The following is a 21,274-nucleotide window of genomic DNA, read 5'->3' as shown; positions in this document are numbered from 1 at the left end:
CTCATTTTTCTGATTACAAAAATTAACAATGAACAATAAACAAAAATCCCCAAGGACAAAACATTTGGTTAGCTTCATAACCCAGTGGTGGCAAAGTTAAGCTGTTTCTTAAGGTTGGAATTCTGTCCATGGAGTTTTGTCTAAACTCAGCAGATTTTCCTCCTTTGCTTGGCTCTGTTAAAAAAACCACTGAGTATTAAAATTATTTTACAGCTCAACTATGAACACAGGTTTGATGAAGGTACAGCTCTATAGAGGGACTTTATGAACGAGAATGCTTGCTTTTGTCATAAACTCATCCGTAGTCTGGAGTTTGCCCACTTGCAAAAGAGAGAATATATGCACAACTTGGCAGGAAAAGGGGCGCCTGGCTCTTCCTTGTGACAGGAAGGCCCTGCTAAAAATGCTGGGACGTTAAAGTGGCTACGAGTTAGTGGTGCTCATGCACTCACTTAGCCAGAAACATACTGCATTTAGGGAGATCTTATGGTTCCTCCACTGCCCTGTAAGGGGCCTCTGACCCCACCTCACCTCCTTCCAAAAATCCCTCCCCACTGACTCCCCACTTGACTGAGGACTTCCTTGGCACCCATATGCCTAGCGTGTCACCATTAGTGACACTTATTTGTTGGTTTGCTGCTGGGTAAACATCATTCTATTGTCATTAAGCAGATACAGACTATCTCTTACACCCAAACTGCAACAGAATGCTTGTATTTAATCATATTATTATTGGCGGATTCTTCAATGCAAGATTGTTGAGGGCTTCCTCAGCAATGACGACTTGATTTTACCTGAAATGAGACCACAAGAGCTTCCCTTCCCTTCTCTTTAAGCTCCACGAGGGTGGGGAATTTGTTGGCCTTGTTCATGGTTGTGTCCTATTACCTAGAAGGGTGTCTTGCTGAATGAATCAAAGAATCAATGAATGAATTAATCGCGGGTAATCTTTCGGCATCACTACTTCTCCCTCTTGCACTTCTGTCTGGTTGCTATTCACAGGATGAATTTATAATCAAGGTCTTCATGATAGCTTCAAATGATTAATTAAACCAGAGAGTTAGGCTGAGTCTGACCACACACATTTCCAGGGCTAGTTAGTTGGCTGCTGTTTATCCTGAGGCAACATGCTAAGTCAGCTGGATACCATGTAGTTTTGGGACATCTGTTTCCCTCCTTCACTGGTTCAGCACCTCATCAAAGGTGAGCTAGTTCAGCAGCAGCTAGACTGCTCTAACTACAGCAAGCAGGCGCTGGCTTCTGAGCCTAGAACTGGCTCTGACTAGTGGGGAGGTGCGCTCTGGGGACGAGAAGCCAGAGGGAGGGGATGGATCACTGACAAGCGGTTGTGTAGACTCAACGAGGAGGGATTTACCGGAAGCATGAACTCCTGTGCGGCCCCTGCAGAGGCAGACGAGCCCTCCCCGCTCCACCTTGGCATATAGGAAGCATGGCTGCCATCATCCCCGTGCTGAAAAGGCTCACTGCCCTCAAGCCTTGGCAGGAAAAAAAAGGTTATGCTGGTTTAAAGTAAGCCACCGTCATTTAGCAAGTCGGTCTCATTAAACTGTTGGGGGGACCTGAACTCATTAAAATGTTGGGGGTACACATAGGGCGATGGTGTCTCCTTGACCTGCTGCCAGTTTCTGTGTGTAGGGCCACAGGATCTTAGCCTTAGCATTAGTTCTCTGTGCTCTAGAGGATAAAGTTGCCTGTTTCTCTCCTCTTTGCAGGAGGCTGATGTGACAATGATTATGAGTATCAAGATCTTTGAGGTCTCAAAGAGAACTGGCGTAGACCACGCCTGCAAAATGTTTAGCACCTCACAGATGTTGGTCAGTTTCCTAGCTTAAACCTTTGCCTTAGTTTGAACACCGTGGATCGGCAAAGGCGTGAGTCGTGTGCTTGGCCAGCAGCAGATGGCGCTGTTGCAGCAAAATGAAATCAGGCTGTTACTGAAGAGTCCGCGCGTTGAAAAAAAAATGAAAACAAACTTGTCCTACATCCTCCTGCTTGTCAAATCCAGGGCTCTCTGAACACAAAGTCAGTGTTCACAGTAGTTTGACAGCACTTGGTTTAGGAGGGGACTTCAGCGATTCTGATTTTTACAGATGCTAGAAGCCTTGCCAAAAACTGGACCACTTGTCAGGTGACAAGGGCCTCCTGCCAGGCCCTGCTCCCTCGGATCCTGTGGCGGGCCCTTTGCTCATTGCTCTAATATTCCAGTCACTGGGCAGGATGGGACTTCGGTTAACTCTGGTTACATAATGGCTACGAATTGGGAGTTGAATATTTTTAGCCAAGCCAAAATAAAGGAACATGTCCTGGCTCACCAGAGCGTAGAGAGGAGTGAAGGGGAGGATTCCCATCAGGAGGACGAGGGGACTAACCTAGTCCTGCAATATTAGAGCTGGAGAGACCGCTGAGGTCCCCAGGCCCAAGGACTGCTAAACGTGGCTAAATCTCAGGAGTCACCTGTGAAATGTGTCCAAACGCAGATTCCCGGCCCTGTGCCGCAGACGAATGAATCAGGATCTCCAGGGCTGGGGCCAGAGAAAATGAGTTTATTTCTAACATGATCCTCCAAGTGATTCTTAATGAAGTGAGGCAGTCGCTAGTTCGCTAGATTACTCTTTGTCATCCACTGATCTAGTCCACTTCTCATTTTACAATGAATAATGATGATAATTAACAGTTACTGACTTAACTTTCTACATGCCTGGCACTGTTGCAAGTAGTTCATGCCCATTAACTCATTTGACCCTCACAATGGCGCCATGGGGTAGGTACCATTTATTATTACCATCATCTCCATATTGCAGGTGAGGACAACTGGAATCTAGGCCCTGGTGCTGGAACTCAGGAAAGGTTCCAGCAGGGATGTCTTTCATGTCTATTTTTGGGTACATTTAAATTCTCCATTTTGGCCAGCTTTAAGGCTCAGGCAGAGGCTGAATTCTGAGTCTGCATTTGCCCTTTGGATGTGTTGACTTCACATTCCAGTAACAGATATTTTTAGAAATAACGTAGCCCCTCATCCATTAGAAAATGACAAGATAGGTTTAAACTACACCACGAGAGATATAGGTGAGGCAAAAAGGAAGGATTCATTTATTAACTATAAGGACTCTTTGGCATTAGACTGGATCAATCAGGGAGTTTTTTGTTTGTTTGTTTTTACTTTTCTGTGTGATTTTGGATTTCAGGAGTTCTTTAATAACTGGTCATACCCATTGGTAACACAAAAGACATTATCGTGAGCAGTGAGTACAGGAAAAAATATGAATGCATTTAAAGAGTCTGGAAAGATGTGTGTGTGAGTGTGGTGTGTATGAGTGTGTGTGTGTGTGTGTGTGGTGACTCTGGAGTGATCTAGGACGACACTGATCTGGTGGGGGGGTCAGAGCAGACGATAATGCCCTCCTAGGACTCCTCCTTCGGGGTTCTGTTGTCGGGAGACTAAGAGGAGAGGTAAACCTTTACCCAGTAGGTCATCTCTTGTGTGTGATTCTGGGATGCCTGAGAGAGATGACTATTTGACAGTGAGGGCATGGATTAAATGGTTTCTAAAGACCCCTTCCAGATGCCACCTGAGACTCAACTCTTTGGTAGACAGGAGGATTCTGGGGTCATAAGGCCCAGTTCTCAGACCCTGGTTCACCAAGTCTCCTCTGTTTTCATAAACCCACAGTTCTACAAAACTCCTGGAGCATGAACAGAGTTAAGTCATCTCACAGAGACTCCAAAGGGGAACAGCCGCTATTAAGGGGGTCTTTGGCTTATTCAATTACAGATCTGATCCCAAAATAGAGCTGCATATCCCAGGCTTAAGAGGTCTGATAGGACAAATCCAGTGTATGATGTGGAAGCAAAACAAGGTGAATCCAAGACCCAGAAACTTCTGCTCAGTCTGCCCCAGCATTTCCCCTGCTCTTCATGGGCCAATGTCTGGTGCACTGGGGCATCTCAATAAACGAGTGCTAACTGGAGGACCAACGGCAGAAAGAAGTGGGAGCATGTGGCCGGGATCACTCACCTCAGTGCACTGTAGCCCTGGCACACGCTGACGCAGCACAGAACCTTTTCTTGGTTGGCCTGGGTCTCTCCCAAGTATTTACACACGATGTTACCACCCAGGCTAAAGCCCACGACCACCAGCTGGGTCAGGAGATATGTCTTCTTGATGTAGTTTACCATGGCTCCAAATTCCCAGGTGCAGCCTATGGGCAGAGAGGTAAGATGACTTGGTCATTTCGGGTGCAACAAAGATTGGAGAAAATGTGAGCTGGAAGGTTACTAAGTGGGTGTTAAGACTCTAATAGAGAGAGAGAGAGAAATATATATGTACGCAGCCAGCCCTCTGTATCTGCTGGTTCTGCATCCATGGATTCAACCAAATACAGATTGAAAATATTCAGAAAAAAAATCCCAGAAAGTTCCAAAAAAGCAAAACTTGAATTTGCCATGCACCAGCAACTATCTACATAGCATTTACATTGTATTAGGTATTATAAGTAATCTAGAGATGTTTTAAAGTATACAGGAGGATGTGCATAGGTTATACGCAAATATGCCATTTTATATATGGGACCTGAGCATCTGTGGATCTTGGTATCTGTGTGGATCCTGCAACCAATCCCCTGAGGATACTGAGGGACGACTGTATAGGAGTGTGTGTGTATGTGTGTGTGTGTGTATGTGAGTGTGTGTGTGTATGTGAGTGTGTGTGTGTGTGTGTGTAGAGAGAGACACATACATTCAGCCAGACAGGCAGACTTCTCTTTGGCTGCCTGCAGCGAAGTTCCCAGATGCCCCTCAGTATTAGAGGAAACATGGCATTAGTAGTGCCCATGAAGGAAGGGACCATGTATCAAATGCTTGTACAATGCTTCTTTAAAGATGGGTTGTGAGAAACCTATCTGGATACTCATGGAAATTAAAACAGATATTCAGGGTGTGCATGAGCACCTGTGTTTGCACACACAGGTAAACAAAAGCAAGAGCAATACTCTTTGGGATTAGCTTCTTAGGCTACAAAATAGGATGTTACACCCACATGTACAATGATTCATGGTGTCAAGAAAAGTACCAAGTGGATGTTATTTACAGGACTGCCTTGTCAATGTGGGGAAGGGAAGGAGAGACAAACTTCAGTCCAGAGGGACGGCCAAGATGTGTTGTGGGATTAGGATAAAATGTTCTTGGTGACGTAGGGACAGGTGCTGTGGGAGACAGACCCATTCAGAAACATACAGAGGAGACTTCTGAACGGAGAGGGTGTTTGGGCCCAGTCTGCCCAGGAGGGATGATGTCTACTGGTGTCCCCTTGGGAAGTTGGTGAAGTCATGTTATGTTTCTGCAGCTTTGCAAAGAGGAGGAGATTAGTGGCCATACAAATGAAGGGGTTCATCACATCCTTCTAAGGCCCAGCCCCAGACTCAGCAGGGAGACAACTTAAAATAAAACCTAACAGGGAAAGTGAGGGACTTTGCCAAGAGGCATGTACACAGTATGGACCAGCATGAAGACAGTATGGATTTTGTTCATTGAAAAAAAAAAAAAGAAAACAGACTTCTTCCACATCTTCCTGCTTATCAAAGCCAGCTCAGAGGGCTGGACATTCCTAAGAGAGTTGGACGGCTCCTCTCCTAACCCACAAACCCTGAGGGACACGACCTTCTGAGCCGGGACAAGCTCCCCCTTGGATCTGTCTTCCTCTTAACAGTGGAAGGCCAGCACAACCCCATGCAGTAGTTCTTAGCCCACGGGGTACCTAGAATCACCTGGAGAGGGTGTTAGAAACGGGCATTCCTGGGCTTCACCCCTAAAGAAGCTTATTCAGTAAGATGGTGGCCAGGCCCAGGAATCTGCATTAAATGTTTTTTCTTTGAGTTGGTTATTCATGCACATGGCACAAAATTCAAATGACATAAAAGATGTGGTAAAAGGTACTTTCCTACACTCTTTTAAAAAATACCAATGGCAGCACACATATTGCTTAGCGCTGTTGTTGTTTTTTTTAACAATATGTTTCGGAAGCCATTGTGTAACAATACACATAAAGCTGCCTTCTTTTTTTTATTTTTAATGAGGTATAACATACACCCAGGAAAGTGCACAGTCGATGAATCTATGCATTTACACCCATGCAACCACTGTGCAGATCAAGACGGAAAATATTCCCGACACTCCTAGAGGCCCCCTCGCGCCTCTTTCCAGGAAAGATCCCCCAGACTTTGACTAATGATCACAATTTGAAAGTGTTCGGAGCTCCTGAGGCTTGGAAGGTGTGGCAAAAGATGCTTATGACTAGGGGAAAAACTGGGGGCCAAGAGCTGCTCCCTCCCAACATGGAAAGACCCAGGCGTCACCCTGAAAAGGAAGTACGTCTCTCTCTCCATTGAGATATAAGAGATCAAGCCTCCTATTTTTCTCCCTCCTGCACCCAGCAGAGGCTGGGGCACCTTGCAGCCCTTCAATAAATAGCTGATGAATTGAGTGCATTCTGAAGGCCTCCGATGGGTCCTGGTGACAGCCTCCTGGAGCAACAAAAAGCTGGTCCAGAGGGAACCCTGACTCTTAACTTAGGAATCTGAAACGTCAGACTTTTGTCCCCACCTAGGTCATTTATTCAAGTTTCTCTTTTTAAAAAGGTAGCAATAGAAGGAATGTTATATCTCTAGGAAACGCTAGGTTTAAAATGGGGAGATGTGATGTAAAAGAGGGGGGAGTCTTCAGACACACTCAGCTGATATCACGGCTGCTCAGGCATGCAACAAATAAAGAATTCAGAAATCCTGTTAGAGATATTTGTTCACCTCTCTTAGGCCATAAGAGGCCTTGAAAACACAGCCTTCATGAGGCAGTCTGGCCCCATGGTTGAGCGAAAGAGCTCTGTGGTCACACTGTTTAGGGTAGGCCCCTTTAGTGGCCCCCCAATGCTCTCAACTTCCCAATGATGACAAGCAAATCCTGGGGTACAAGGAAAATCTATACCTCTGGGCTCCCTGCTGGAGGCTCAGAGTCCACAGATACAGCATGGGGTCTGGCAATGGGTACTTTTAACAAATACTCCAAATGATTTTTATCCTGAGGGAACTTTGGAAAATACCTTGGGCAAGTTACCAAACCATTCTGGGTCTGTTTCTGCATCTGTAAAATGGAGGTAATAATGGTGAATACCTTACAGAGTTGGTTGCAGGACTGAGTAAAGTGATATAGGTAAAAGGCTTAGACCAGGGCATAGTAAGTATTCAATGTTAACTATTATTATAACTGTTACTTCTCTTCTCTTTTAAAAATATTATTTAAGTACACCCATAGCAGCTTTATTCACAACAGCCAAAAGGTGGAAGCAACCCAAGTGTCCATCAACAGATGAATGGATAAACTAAATGTGGTACATGTATACAATGGAATATTATTCAGTCTTAAAAAGGAAGGAAATTACGACACATGTCGCAAAATGGATGAATCTTGAGGACATTATGCCAAGTGAAAAAAGCCAGACACAAAAAGACAAATACTGTCGGATTCCACTTACATGAAGTACCAGGAGTAGTCAAATTCACAGAGACAGAAAGTAGAATGGTGGTTGCTAGGGGTTGGAGGGAGGGAGAGTGGGGAGTTGTTGTTTAACGGGTACGGAGTTTTGATTTTGCAAGATGAGAAGTGTTCTGGAGATTGATTGCGCAGCAATGTGAATGCACTTAACACTACTGAACTGTACATTTAAAAATGATGAAAACGGTAAATTTTTGTGTATTTTACCACAATTAAAAAAAATCATTTAAACAAGGGATTGTAGCTTAACACTTGAAAAGGCCAATCTAGATTTCTAGATTTTTCTCCAAAGCAGTGTTCTGTGATCTGACTGCACATTAGAATTACCTGAGGATCTTGTAAAACAACAACAAATACTAATGCCTGGGCCCTCCCCAAACTAATTAAATCAGACTATCTGAGGGTAGGACCCGGGCATGGGTGTTCTTTTACGAGATCTCCAGGTGACTCCAAAGTGCAACCTGGGCTGAGAACCACTGGTCTAGGGAACAAGGATCCCTTTGGCTCAGACCAATAGGAGAAAGCATTCTTTAAGGCATACTCCCACTTGGTCTCTGGGCCAGCCTTTTCAGACTTCCCTTTCCACTTGCAGTAAGCAACCTGCCCACAGGGAGGCACTGCTCTGCCTTTTGGAAGCTTCTGAAGCAGGGCTGTTGCCCTGGTAGCTGCTTTCCAAATATTTCCTCAAAGCCAGGTTTCTGTAGTGGGTGAACCCCTGCTCAACCCAACCGGGAACCTCTACCGGGTCCATCAAACTCCTAACAAAAACAATCTTTAAAGCCCTAAATACACACAACTGCTTTCTGGTAATCGTTCTTGTAGAGTGAATCAGAAAAGCTGCATTGAGGTTAAATATTACTGCAAGAAAAATGCGCTAGCCCAGCGGTTCTCAAAGTGTGGTCCCTGGCCCAGCGGCATTAGCATTGCCTGGGAATTGTTCAAAATGCAAGTTCTTATGCCTCATGCCACCTACTGAATCAGAAACTCTAGGGGTGGGGTCTAAACAGAGGGCTCATTAAGACACAGATTGCTAGGTCCCACCTCCAGAATCTCTGATTCAGGAGGTCTGGGTGGGATGAGAATGTTCATTTCTAGCAAGTTCCCAGGCAATGTTGGTCCAGGGACCACACTTTGAGAACCCCTGTCTGAGTTGATAGGAAAGGTGGGTAAAATCTTCAATTTTCTGTTTCTTTTGTCTTTTAAAAGGGCGGTTCAGAGAGATGCTTCATGTCACTCACAGTTAAATAAATGCAAATTAAAACGACAATTCGCAATCCTTTTCCACTGCCCATATTAGAAAAGATCAACTTTGCCGATACCCAGCACTGGGGAGGGTGTGGGTACCAGGCCTGCTGGTCCATCCACTGACGTGGGAGTGGGCACTGGAATAGCCTTCAGAAGGCAATGTGGTAACATTTATTAATGCTTTTAAAAGGACAAACCTTTGGTCCTGCAATTCCACTTTGGGGGACTTTATACTGCAGACGTGTGCCAAGATATAAGTGCAAGAATGTTTCCTGCAGCGCTGTTTGCAGCAGCAAAGGATTGGAAATAACCTAAATTTCCACCAGTAAGAGGACTAGTTAAATTGCTGTGAAAAAGAACGACGTAGAGTCCGGTCTGCTGATGTGGAATGACCCTGAGCCAGCTTACTGAGGGACCAAAACAAGAGCGGAGCAGTGGGATGGCACCATCTCCTGTGTGTACTTGTGTTTTTAAAGGGATTATATGTGTACACATATCTGATTGAATATTTGCTGAAAAACTATAGCAGTTATTATTATTATTATTTTTTTTTTTTTTTTGAAGAGGAGAACCAGGGGCTAGGATGGGAGGAAGACATAGTTTGACTCATTGCTATATAGACTTTTGCACCATTTGAATGTTTTTCCTGTGTATAGACATTACTTTTTCAATAAAAGTCCAGCCAGTTAAAAAATCTAGTAAAAATGAAGAATAATTTCTTAAAAAGATATTTAAATCTCCTTAGACCAGTTTCAACTTTGCTAAATACACCCAACACATCCCTCATGCTGGGGCAGTGATGTGTGCAGCTTGTGATGGGGACATTATTCGCCTGTATAAGAAATGGTACTAAGGGACTTACTGTCAATTGTTTCTACCACCATTTCCTTGGGATTCTGCCTAATTTTTTCATCCCTTGGCTAATTTTTTGTATCTTTAAGTTTTGTTCTACCATTGAATGAGCCTCTGTATTAGACTATAAACGCCATCAAGCAAAGATACTCCTGGTGTTGTTCACCACTGTATCTGTGGGGCCAGGCACTCAGCGGGCACTCAGTCAGTATCATCTAAACGAATGGGAAGGAGGTACTACGTTCCGGGCCCTGTGCTAGGCCCTGTGAGTGAGTGGGAGCACCGGGCTTTGGACCCATGTCTAACCCCATAGCCCAAGTCCTTTGTCTTGTATCCCAAATCTACATAAGTAATTGCACGGCCAGGATTTATTTTTCAATTGTGAAAAGTCTTACTTTTTCACCATCTGATGCCTTTTGGACCTACCTATCTTTATCCAGGTTTGAGACTAATTATTTGAGACCTAGAGGAGATGTTCAGATGTCACTGGGGCAGTTACAAACCTTGGATTTTGTAACTCGGATTTGCTACACTACTGAGGAGCAATTACAGCTAATCACGTAGGCACTTTGGGAGCCTCAGTTTAATTAAATTCAAGCACTTCTGATCTGGATAAAAGGCCAGGTCTACATAATCCTAGACAAGCTGTTGGGTGTTTTGTGAAGAGCTGCCATCTCTCCCAGGCAAGGGAAAGGCAAGGACGTGGTGTCTGCCCAGCTCCAGGATCAGCCTGCTGGTAGATGCAGGGTCCTCCCGGGATCTCCACCTGATGTCAGTTACCAAACACCCTCAGTGTCTGGGAACCCCTCCCTGGGCTCTTTTATTAAGAGCTGCAGCTACCTGTTTTTTTAATACTAGGAGGATTTTAATGAGGTTCTATGTATTTAATCCTTAAAGGATTAGCACCAGTAACAAGATTTAGGTATATAATCTTTTTTTTTTTTTAATGTTTCTATAGCCCGCTTTTAAAAAAATTTTAATCATATTTAAGTGTACAGTTCAGTGGCACTAAGTACATTCACATTGTTGTGCAACTCTCACCATCATCCATCTCCCGAATTTTGCACCTTCCTAAACTGAAACTCTGTCCCCATTAAATAGTAACTCCCCATTCCCCCTCACCACCCCCGCCACCGACCCAGGCCCCTGGCATCTACCAATGTACTTTCAGACTCTATGAATTTGACTATTCTAGGTCCCTCGTATACGTGGAATCAAACAGTATTTGTCTGCACCTAATGTATATTGGAATGCATTTTTAAGGTTAACTTAATATATGTCCTGCAAACAGACTGTACCTTTTTTTCCCCCCTGTGCTATACAGTAGGCCCTTATATAATCTTGCTGCAGCTTTTTAAGACAAGACGAAATAGGAGGCACTAACCTGGCCTTAGACAGATGAGTACCACAGGCCTATGTTGGAAAAGCAAACTGCCAAGGACAGGAGAGACCTTCTTCTTGTACCTCCCATCTATTTCAAAAGCCATTTCCCCCAAAATGGCACTATCATGACTCAGTCGGCTCAAATACAAGGACCCAGAGACGTGGTCTTCCTTGTGGTTGGAGACTTTGAGTCATCTCTGTATTCTCCACGCCAGGCACATGGTGGGCGTGCCACTGATGGAGCTGGGTAAGAAGGAAGTTTGAATCATGCGGCATGAAAGCACACAGTATCAGCCAGCGTGACTGAGCAGGGGACGGGAAAGAAGAACCTAAATATCCTTCCCACTAAATTTAATCCAAGAGAGTGGTCAGCTAACAACACGGCTCGCTGGCGGACTGTTGGGGGCCTAGCAGCCCCTAGCATTTTCATAGTGAAGGTGTGTGAGTCATTTCTTAGAGCTGTGGGCAAGCTGCTGCAAAGCTGACTCACTCGGGAAGAAAACAGCTGTAGAAATAAAGTGAGAGCCCTCTTTGCCCACCATATTAATTTGCCTTTTCTTTATCTCTGAAACAAAGATTTTCGCAAATGCGTGCTTTTGGCTTTGTTTCCCGGGGTACAGGATGCTGAAAACTGCCCTCTTCTGTCTGAGGGTTAAATATTCAGATCTCATCCTGAAAGCTCAGACCTGTCGACGCTCCTCCACGGTTCTGCTCGCAGTATTACTCCCCAACATGTCCCCTAAACTCTGGGCCCCTCCCTGGGCACCCTCTCGAAGCTCGGTGACTCTCAGCAGATGGTCTTGTCAGATGTTTTACTAAGATGCTTGAGCTTCTGCAAATTCACTGCCTTCGCTTCCCCATTCTCCCTCTCTCTTCACCCACCTCCCCTCCCTCCTCCCTTCCCACAGTGTCCTTCTGCCATTATAACACTCGACTGCTTCAGAGGCAACACGGTTCCTGGTTGTCATCTGGAATCATGAATACGATTCAAAACGGAGTCTGCATCACAGATGTACAGAACAAACGTATGGACACCAAGGGGGGAAAGTGGCGGTTGGGGGTGGTGGTGGTGGGATGAACTGGGAGATTGGGATTGACATAGCTACACTAATATGTATAAAATACATAGCTAATAAGAACCTGCTGTATAAAAAATCAATAAAGTAAAATTCAAAAAAAAAACAAAACAAAATGGAGTCTGCATCAATTAAAATGGTAGACATGAAAAGCTCACAGAAACATTTATGTTCGTGATCTAATCAAGTATCTTCAGCTAGATTGAGCAGTTACTTCTACTTCTAACAAAGCAGAAGTTTCTTAAAAATCACTGTCTGCAACTCTTTGTGGCAAAATGTCTTGGATCATGGGTGATCTCTACAGTGTGCTGTATAGCAGGGTGACCATACACCTTAGTTTGCCTGAGAGAGTCCTGGAGTTTGTCTGTTATTCTGATGCAGTTATTAGTAAGGTCCTTTTTCACTCTCAAAAGTGACCCAGTTGGGTTGCTAAATTATATGGTGACCCCAGGGTACCGGGCTTCCCTCCCTTCTAAGCTGGAAATGCTGTCCCCTAAGCAAGGCAAAATTTTCTGATCTTACATTGAGGTTCCAAAAGACAGTTTAAAAAACAAAAAAAAATCCAGTATTAAACCCAATTGGACATTAATGAGCTCCTCCTCCAAGCAACAGAAGATGATGCTGTGATTTCATGTGCCTCTCCTCAGCTTGATGTCTAATGTAAGAAAGCCAAATGTTTAGAAATAAGGGAAGAGCCCACTTCACTGTTTAAACTCACAGGAAAACGCAATTTAAATCATTTGAGACCATTTTCAATGTCAAAATGTCCTAGGTTGGTGTTCGGTCATAAGTTCTTAGGAGGCTCATGATTCTAAGGGACTCGGTCACCTTATGGGGGCCAAGGCAAGGTTATTATTTTTATTCCTTTCATCTGATATAGAAAAGACTTTTAAAAAACCTTAAATTTTTTCTCTAATCAAGATCAAACTCATAGACCCTTTGTCACTAGGCTCTTAACTTTCTGGTTATAAGACTTCAAGGTCAGTCTTAGAAATGGAGGTCAGAATAACCACAACTGGATCATTCTGGTTTTTAGTTCGTTTCCTTGGCTGGTGGACTTGATCCAGCTCTACTTTGCTCTGAATATGAACACTGGACTGCTGGGATAAGGCATTTAGCCAAAGACAAAGATGGAGCAGAATATTTCCTGAATTTACTGGTCCCCTGCAGTATCATTGACAACATTACTCATATTCCTAACACTGCCTAGGTTAGAAAATCAATTAAGTCAACTGTTCACTACCGCAGTGTTCCAATTAAAGATTAGGCTCTGTATGATAAATACACTTCAAAAAAATCTTCAAGACTTCTATGCTTTCCTTCATTTTCAAGTGTTACTCATTGATCTCATCCAGAAGATAGGGTTATGGACCCCCGTTCTGTTCCAGCAAAGTATCGTATTTAAATAAGAAATTTAAAAGACTGATAAATTCTACCCTTGTGGGTTCTACTAGTCATCCTAACAGTTTCACATTTTGTCTTTGGTCAGATCGGATAATGTCATGTAATTCATCAAAAGGGAAATCTTTAATATCTGCTGGTTAAAAAAAAAAAAAATCTATGAACTATTCTGAGGCAAGTGGTGAGGAATTTTTTTAAAGAATGAAAATAATTTTTAGAAAGTTAGAATATAGCTAATAAACATGTACTACAATAAAAACAACTTGCCAGTACTGATTTTGAATATAGAAGCCAGTAACAATGAGCTGGAGGTGTGTGACCACCTCCCCTACCCCGGGCCTGGGCCCACCAGATTGGGCAAGGAGCCAATATTGAAGGAGCCAATATTGAAGGAGCCAATATTGAAGGAGCCAATATTGAAGGTTACGAAGCTCGAAAGCAAGCACTGCAAAATAACCACCGGGGCCTTGCCATCCCTGTAAAAAGAGTCATAACTCAGACCAAGCTCAAAACAGAAATTTATGCTCAACGAGCACTGCTTCTCAAATTGGCCCTTATGACAGTTCACAGGCAGTCAACTGTTTGAAGCCGACATAGAGGCTAGGCCATTTAACTGTTCAAGTAAACTTTCGCCTTTTCTCCTCTAAGTGGGCTCACAGAAAACACAAAGTAAGAGTGAAAGACTAATAAAGACAATAATCATTGGCATTTATTGGTATTTGCTGGGCCTCATGCTGTGTACTTTTATACTAATGCTAACTTCCCCAACTGCGGAATTCAAATTCCCATCTGTTGGACTCTGAAACACTGCCTTTTCCTTATGCAGGCATTTCCTGAGCAACTCTCTCTAAGTGATACACTAGATGCAGGAGATTAACAAGAACATAATATAAAAATTGAATATTAAAATCTGGCCCCTGTCCTTAAAAAGGTTGCTGTTGGTAAATATTCTTTTTGGACAAGCCCAGCCAGTAAGTGCAGACTGATTGGGACTATTTCCCCCCCTTCCCTCGATGGTGAGCTGTTCTTCACTAGAATGGGAGCTTCAGAAAAGCAGGGACTTGAATTCCCGCCTGTATTCTCATCACAGGGTCTGGCCTCATGAATGTCTGTAGGATGTGAGATAAACAAAAACCAGAGCCCAAACCCATCAGGCCTGTTTCTGTGGCTCTGAGAAGCTCCTGGCTGCTCTTTTGCCTTAAACCTAAAATGTATCCGACGGAACTATTTCCTTACTCCTTAGAAGTATCAGCAGGATGCAGTCCCTTACATGGAAAGGCTATGTAGCCTGTTGTTCAAAAGCATGGACTCCAGGACTAGACTGCCTGGGATAGAAACCTGGATCACCCACTCATCAGCTTTGTGATCTGGAGCAAGTTACTTAACCTTTTTTAAAAAAAATTTTTATTGGAGTATAGTTGATTTACAATGTTGTGTTAGTTTCAGGTGTGCACAGCAAAGTGAATCAGTTATACGTACACATATATCCACTCTTTTTTAGATTCTCTTTCCATCTAGGTCATTACAGAGTATTGAGTATTGAGTTCCCTGTGCTATACAGTACGTGCAAGTTACTCAACCTTGCCGGGCCTCAGTTTCTTCATCTGTAAAAGGGGGATGGCTGATTTAATATATCCTATAAAGTATTTAGAACAGTGCCTGGCGCACAGCAAGTGCTATGTAAGCAAGAGCTACTAATAAAAACAGTAATGACCACTACCACCATAGTGTGGACAAATCTTTTTAATGCTCAACTATCTCCCTGCTCCCCTTTATTCTAATAAGCAATATCATAAATAGGAAATGAACACTACGACAGAGGTGGTACTGAGTTGAGGTTAAGAATCACGCAGTTTGCCCTCAGGTGACCTACACGCAGAGGCGGGTCCAAATCCAAAGCTGAACCCCAGGAGCTGTGTGAACAGGGAAGAGAAGGGGAAATCTCTCCCAGCAGCCTCAGAAGTAGCGGATTAAAACTCCACAAACAACTTGATGTGCCTGCATCTGCTGAATACCTGAATAGACAACGAATCATCCCAAATTCAGGAGGTGGACTTTGGGAGCAGGATATATTAATTTTTCCCCTGTTCCTTTTTTTTTGTGTGTGAGTGTATATATATATATGCTTCTGGGTGAGATTTTGTCTGTATAGCTTTGCTTTACAATAGCTTTATTTTGCTTCACTATATTATAGCCTCTTTCTTTCTTTCTTTCTTTCTTTCTTTCTTTCTTTCTTTCTTTCTTTCTTTCTTTCTTTCTTTCTTTCTTTCTTTCTTTCTTTCTTTCTTTCTTTCCTCCCTCCCTCCCTCCCTCCCTCCCTCCTTTCTTTCTTTCTTTCTTTCTTTCTTTCTTTCTTTCTTTCTTTCTTTCTTTCTTTCTTCCTTTCTTCCTTTCTTTCTTTCTTTCTTTCTATTTTTTCTCCCTTTTACTCTGAGCCGTGTGGACGAAAGGCTCTTGGTGCTCCAGCCAGGCATCAGGGCCGTGCCTCTGAGGTGGGAGAGCCAACTTCAGGACACTGGTCCACAAGAGACCTCCCAGCTCCACGTAATACCAAACGGTAAAAATCTCTCAGAGATCTCCATCTCAACATCAAGACCCAGCATCACTCAATGACCAGCAAGCTACAGTGCTGAACACCCTATGCCAAACAACTAGCAAGACAGGAACACAGCCCCATCCATTAGCAGAGAGGCTGCCTAAAATCATAATAAGGCCACAGACACCCCCAAAATACACCACCAGACGTGGATGTGCCCACCAGAAAGACAAGATCCAGCCTCATCCACCAGAGCTCAGGCACTAGTTCCCTACAACAGGAAGCCTACACAACCCACTGAACCAAACTTAGCCACTGGGGACAGATACCAAAAACAACGGGAACTACAAACCTGCAGTCTGTGAAAAGGAGACCCCAAACACAGTAAGATAAGCAAAATGAGACGACAAAAAAACACACAGCAGATGAAGGAGCAGGGTCAAAGCACACTAGACTTAACAAATGAAGAGGAAATAGGTAGTCTACCTGAAAAAGAATTCAGAATAATGATAGTAAGGATGATCCAAAATCTTGGCAATAGAATAGACAAAATGCAAGAAACATTTAACAAGGACGTAGAAGAACTAAAGAGGAACCAAGCAATGATGAAAAACACAATAAATGAAATTAAAAATACTCTAGATGGGATCAATAGCAGAATAACTGAGGCAGAAGAAAGGATAAGTGACCTGGAAGATAAAATGGTGGAAATAACTACTACAGAGCAGGATAAAGAAAAAAGAATGAAAAGAACTGAGGACAGTCTCAGAGACCTCTGGGACAACATTAAACGCACCAACATTCGAATTATAGGGGTCCCAGAAGAAGAAGAGAAAAAGAAAGGGACTGAGAAAATATTTGAAGAGATTATAGTTGAAAACTTCCCTAATATGGGAAAGGAAATAGTGAATCAAGTCCTGGAAGCACAGAGAGTCCCATACAGGATAAACCCAAGGAGAAACACGCCAAGACACATATTAATCAAACTGTCAAAAATTAAATATAAGGAAAACATATTAAAGGCAGCAAGGGAAAAAAAACAAATAACACACAAGGGAATCCCCATAAGGTTAACATCTGATCTTTCAGCAGAAACTCTGCAAGCCAGAAGGGAGTGGCAGGATATACTTAAAGTGATGAAGGAGAAAAACCTACAACCAAGATTACTCTACCCAGCAAGGATCTCATTCAGATTCGATGGAGAAATTAAAACCTTTACAGACAAGCAAAAGCTGAGAGAGTTCAGCACCACCAAACCAGCTTTACAACAAATGCTAAAGGAACTTCTCTAGGCAAGAAACACAAGAGAAGGAAAACACCTACAATAACAAACCAAAAACATTTAAGAAAATGGGAATAGGAACATACATATCGATAATTACCTTGAATGTAAATGGATTAAATGCTCCCACCAAAAGACACAGGCTGGCTGAATGGATACAAAAACAAGACCCATATATATGCTGTCTACAAGAGACCCACTTCAGACCTAGAGACACATACAGACTGAAAGTGAGGGAATGGAAAAAGATATTCCATGCAAATGGAAATCAAAAGAAAGCTGGAGTAGCAATTCTCATATCAGACAAAATAGACTTTAAAATAAAGACTATTACAAGAGACAAAGAAGGACACTATATAATGATCAAGGGATTGATCCAAGAGGAAGCTATAACAATTGTAAATATTTATGCACCCAACATAGGAGCACCTCAATACATAAGGCAAATACTAACAGCCATAAAAGGGGAAATCGACAGCAACACAATCATAGTAGGGGACTTTAACACCCCACTTTCACCAATGGACAGATCATCCAAAATGAAAATAAATAAGGAAACACAAGCTTTAAATGATACATTAAACAAGATGGACTTAATTGATATTTATAGGACATTCTACCCAAAAACAACAGAATACACATTTTTCTCAAGTGCTCATGGAACATTCTCCAGGATAGATCATATCTTGGGTCACAAATCAAGCCTTGGTAAATTTAAGAAAATTGAAATTGTATCAAGTATCTTTTCCGACCACAACGCTATGAGACTAGATATCAATTACAGGAAAAGATCTGTAAAAAATACAAACACATGGAGGCTACACAATACACTACTTAATAACGAAGTGATTACTGAAGTAATCAAAGGGGAAATCAAAAAATACCTAGAAACAAATGACAATGGAGATACGACGACCCAAAACCTATGGGACGCAGCAAAAGCAGTGCTAAGAGGGAAGTTTATAGCAATACAAGCCTACCTCAAGAAACAGGAAACATCTCGAATAAACAACCTAACCTTGCACCTGAAGCAATTAGAGAAAGAAGAACAAAAAAACCCCAAAGCCAGCAGAAGGAAAGAAATTATAAAGATCAGGTCAGAAATAAATGAAAAAGAAATGAAGGAAACAATAGCAAAAATCAATGAAACTAAAAGCTGGTTCTTTGAGAAGATAAACAAAATTGATAAACCATTAGCCAGACTCATCAAGAGAAAAAGGGAGAAGACTCAAATCAATAGAATTAGAAATGAAAAAGGAGAAGTAACCACTGACACTGCAGAAATACAAAAGATCATGAGAGATTACTACAAGCAACTCTATGCCAATAAAATGGACAACCTGGAAGAAATGGACAGATTCTTAGAAATGCACAAACTGCCGAGACTGAACCAGGAAGAAATAGAAAATATGAACAGACCAATCACAAGCACTGAAATTGAAACTGTGATTAAAAACCTTCCAACAAACAAAAGCCCAGGACCAGATGGCTTCACAGGTGAATTCTATCAAACATTTAGAGACGAGCTAACACCTATCCTTCTCAAACTCTTCCAAAATATTGCAGAGGGAGGAACACTCCCAAACTCATTCTACGAGGCCACCATCACCCTGATACCAAAACCAGACAAAGATGTCACAAAGAAAGAAAACTACAGGCCAATATCACTGATGAACATAGATGCAAAAATCCTCAACAAAATACTAGCAAACAGAATCCAACAGCACATTAAAAGGATCATACACCATGATCAAGTGGGGTTTATCCCAGGAATGCAAGGATTCTTCAATATACGCAAATCAATCAATGTGATACACCATATTAACAAATTGAAGGAGAAAAACCATATGATCATCTCAATAGATGCAGAGAAAGCTTTCGACAAAATTCAACATCCATTTATGATAAAAGCCCTGCAGAAAGTAGGCATAGAGGGAACTTTCCTCAACATAATAAAGGCCATATATGACAAACCCACAGCCAACATTGTCCTCAATGGTGAAAAACTGAAACCATTTCCACTAAGATCAGGAACAAGACAAGGTTGCCCACTCTCACCACTATTATTCAACATAGTTTTGGAAGTGCTAGCCACAGCAATCAGAGAAGACAAAGAAATAAAAGGAATCCAAATCGGAAAAGAAGAAGTAAAGCTGTCACTATTTGCAGATGACATGATACTATACATAGAGAATCCTAAAGATGCTACCAGAAAACTCCTAGAGCTAATCAATGAATTTGGTAAAGTAGCAGGATACAAAATTAATGCACAGAAATCTCTTGCATTTCTATACACTAATGACGAAAAATCTGAAAGTGAAATTAAGAAAACACTCCCATTTACCATTGCAACAAAAAGAATAAAATATCTAGGAATAAACCTACCTAAGGAGACAAAAGACCTGTATGCAGAAAATTATAAGACACTGATGAAAGAAATTAAAGATGATACAAATAGATGGAGAGATATACCATGTTCCTGGATTGGAAGAATCAACATTGTGAAAATGACTCTACTACCCAAAGCAATCTACAGATTCAATGCAGTCCCTATCAAACTACCACTGGCATTTTTCACAGAACTAGAACAAAAAATTTCACAATTTGTATGGAAACACAAAAGACCCCGAATAGCCAAAGCAATCTTGAGAACGAAAAATGGAGCTGGGGGAATCAGGCTCCCTGACTTCAGACTATATTACAAAGCTTCAGTAATCAAGACAGTTTGGTACTGGCACAAAAACAGAAATATAGATCAATGGAACAGGATAGAAAGCCCAGAGATAAACCCACACACATATGGTCACCTTATCTTTGATAAAGGTGGCAAGAATATACAGTGGAGAAAAGACAGCCTCTTCAATAAGTGGTGCTGGGAAAATTGGACAGGTACATGTAAAAGTATGAAATTAGAACACTCCCTGACACCATGCACAAAAATAAACTCAAAATGGATTAAAGACCTAAGTGTAAGGGCAGACACTATCAAACTCTTAGAGGAAAACATAGGCAGAACACTCTATGACATACATCACAGCAAGATTCTTTTTGACCCAGCTCCCAGAGAAATGGAAATAAGAACACAAATAAACAAATGGGACCTAATGAAACTTAAAAGCTTTTGCACAGCAAAGGAAACCATAAACAAGACCAAAAGACAACCATCAGAATGGGAGAAAATATTTGCAAATGAAGCAACTGACAAAGGATTAATCTCCAAGATTTACAAGCAGCTCATGCAGCTCAATAACAAAAAAACCAACAACCCAATCCAAAAATGGGCAGAAGACCTAAATAAACATTTCTCCAAAGAAGATATACAGATGGCCTACAGACACATGAAAGAATGCTCAACATCATTAATCATTAGAGAAATGCAAATCAAAACTACAATGAGATATCATCTCACACCGGTCAGAATGGCCATCATCAAAAAATCTAGAAACAATAAATGCTGGAGAGGGTGTGGAGGAAAGGGAACACTCTTGCACTGTTGGTGGGAATGTAAATTGATACAGCCACTATGGAGAACAGTATGGAGGTTCCTGAAAAAACTACAAATAGAACTACCATACGACCCAGCAATCCCAATACTGGGCATATACCCTGAGAAAACCATAGGTCAAAAAGAGTCATGCACCAAAATGTTCATTGCAGCTCTATTTACAATAGCCAGGACATGGAAGCAACCTAAATGTCCATCGACAGATGAATGGATAAAGAAGATGTGGCACATATATACAATGGAATATTACTCAGCCATAAAAAGAAATGAAATGGAGGTATTTGTAATGAGGTGGATGGAGTTAGAGTCTGTCATACAGAGTGAAGTAAGTCAGAAAGAGAAAAACAAATACAGTATGCTAACACATATATACGGAATCTAAGGAAAAAAAAAAAAAAAAAAAAAAGGCCATGAAGAACCTAGTGGCAAGA

General features: G+C 42.1%; 1 protein-coding gene across 1 annotated transcript in view; it reads right to left on the bottom strand.

Moving 5' to 3' along the window:
• ABHD2 (abhydrolase domain containing 2, acylglycerol lipase) overlaps positions 1 to 21,274 on the bottom strand; it is a 104,367-nt gene that overhangs the window by 15,613 nt on the left and 67,480 nt on the right. The window contains exon 6 of the mRNA XM_068557472.1: positions 4,037 to 4,220. Within this exon, the coding sequence (XP_068413573.1) occupies positions 4,037 to 4,220 (184 nt within the window). The remainder of the gene's footprint in view (positions 1 to 4,036; positions 4,221 to 21,274) is intronic.

The sequence above is a fragment of the Eschrichtius robustus genome, chromosome 1, assembly GCF_028021215.1.
Source record: "Eschrichtius robustus isolate mEscRob2 chromosome 1, mEscRob2.pri, whole genome shotgun sequence".
Taxonomy (NCBI): Eukaryota; Metazoa; Chordata; class Mammalia; order Artiodactyla; family Eschrichtiidae; genus Eschrichtius; species Eschrichtius robustus.
This window is presented reverse-complemented; position numbering and strand designations above follow the sequence as displayed.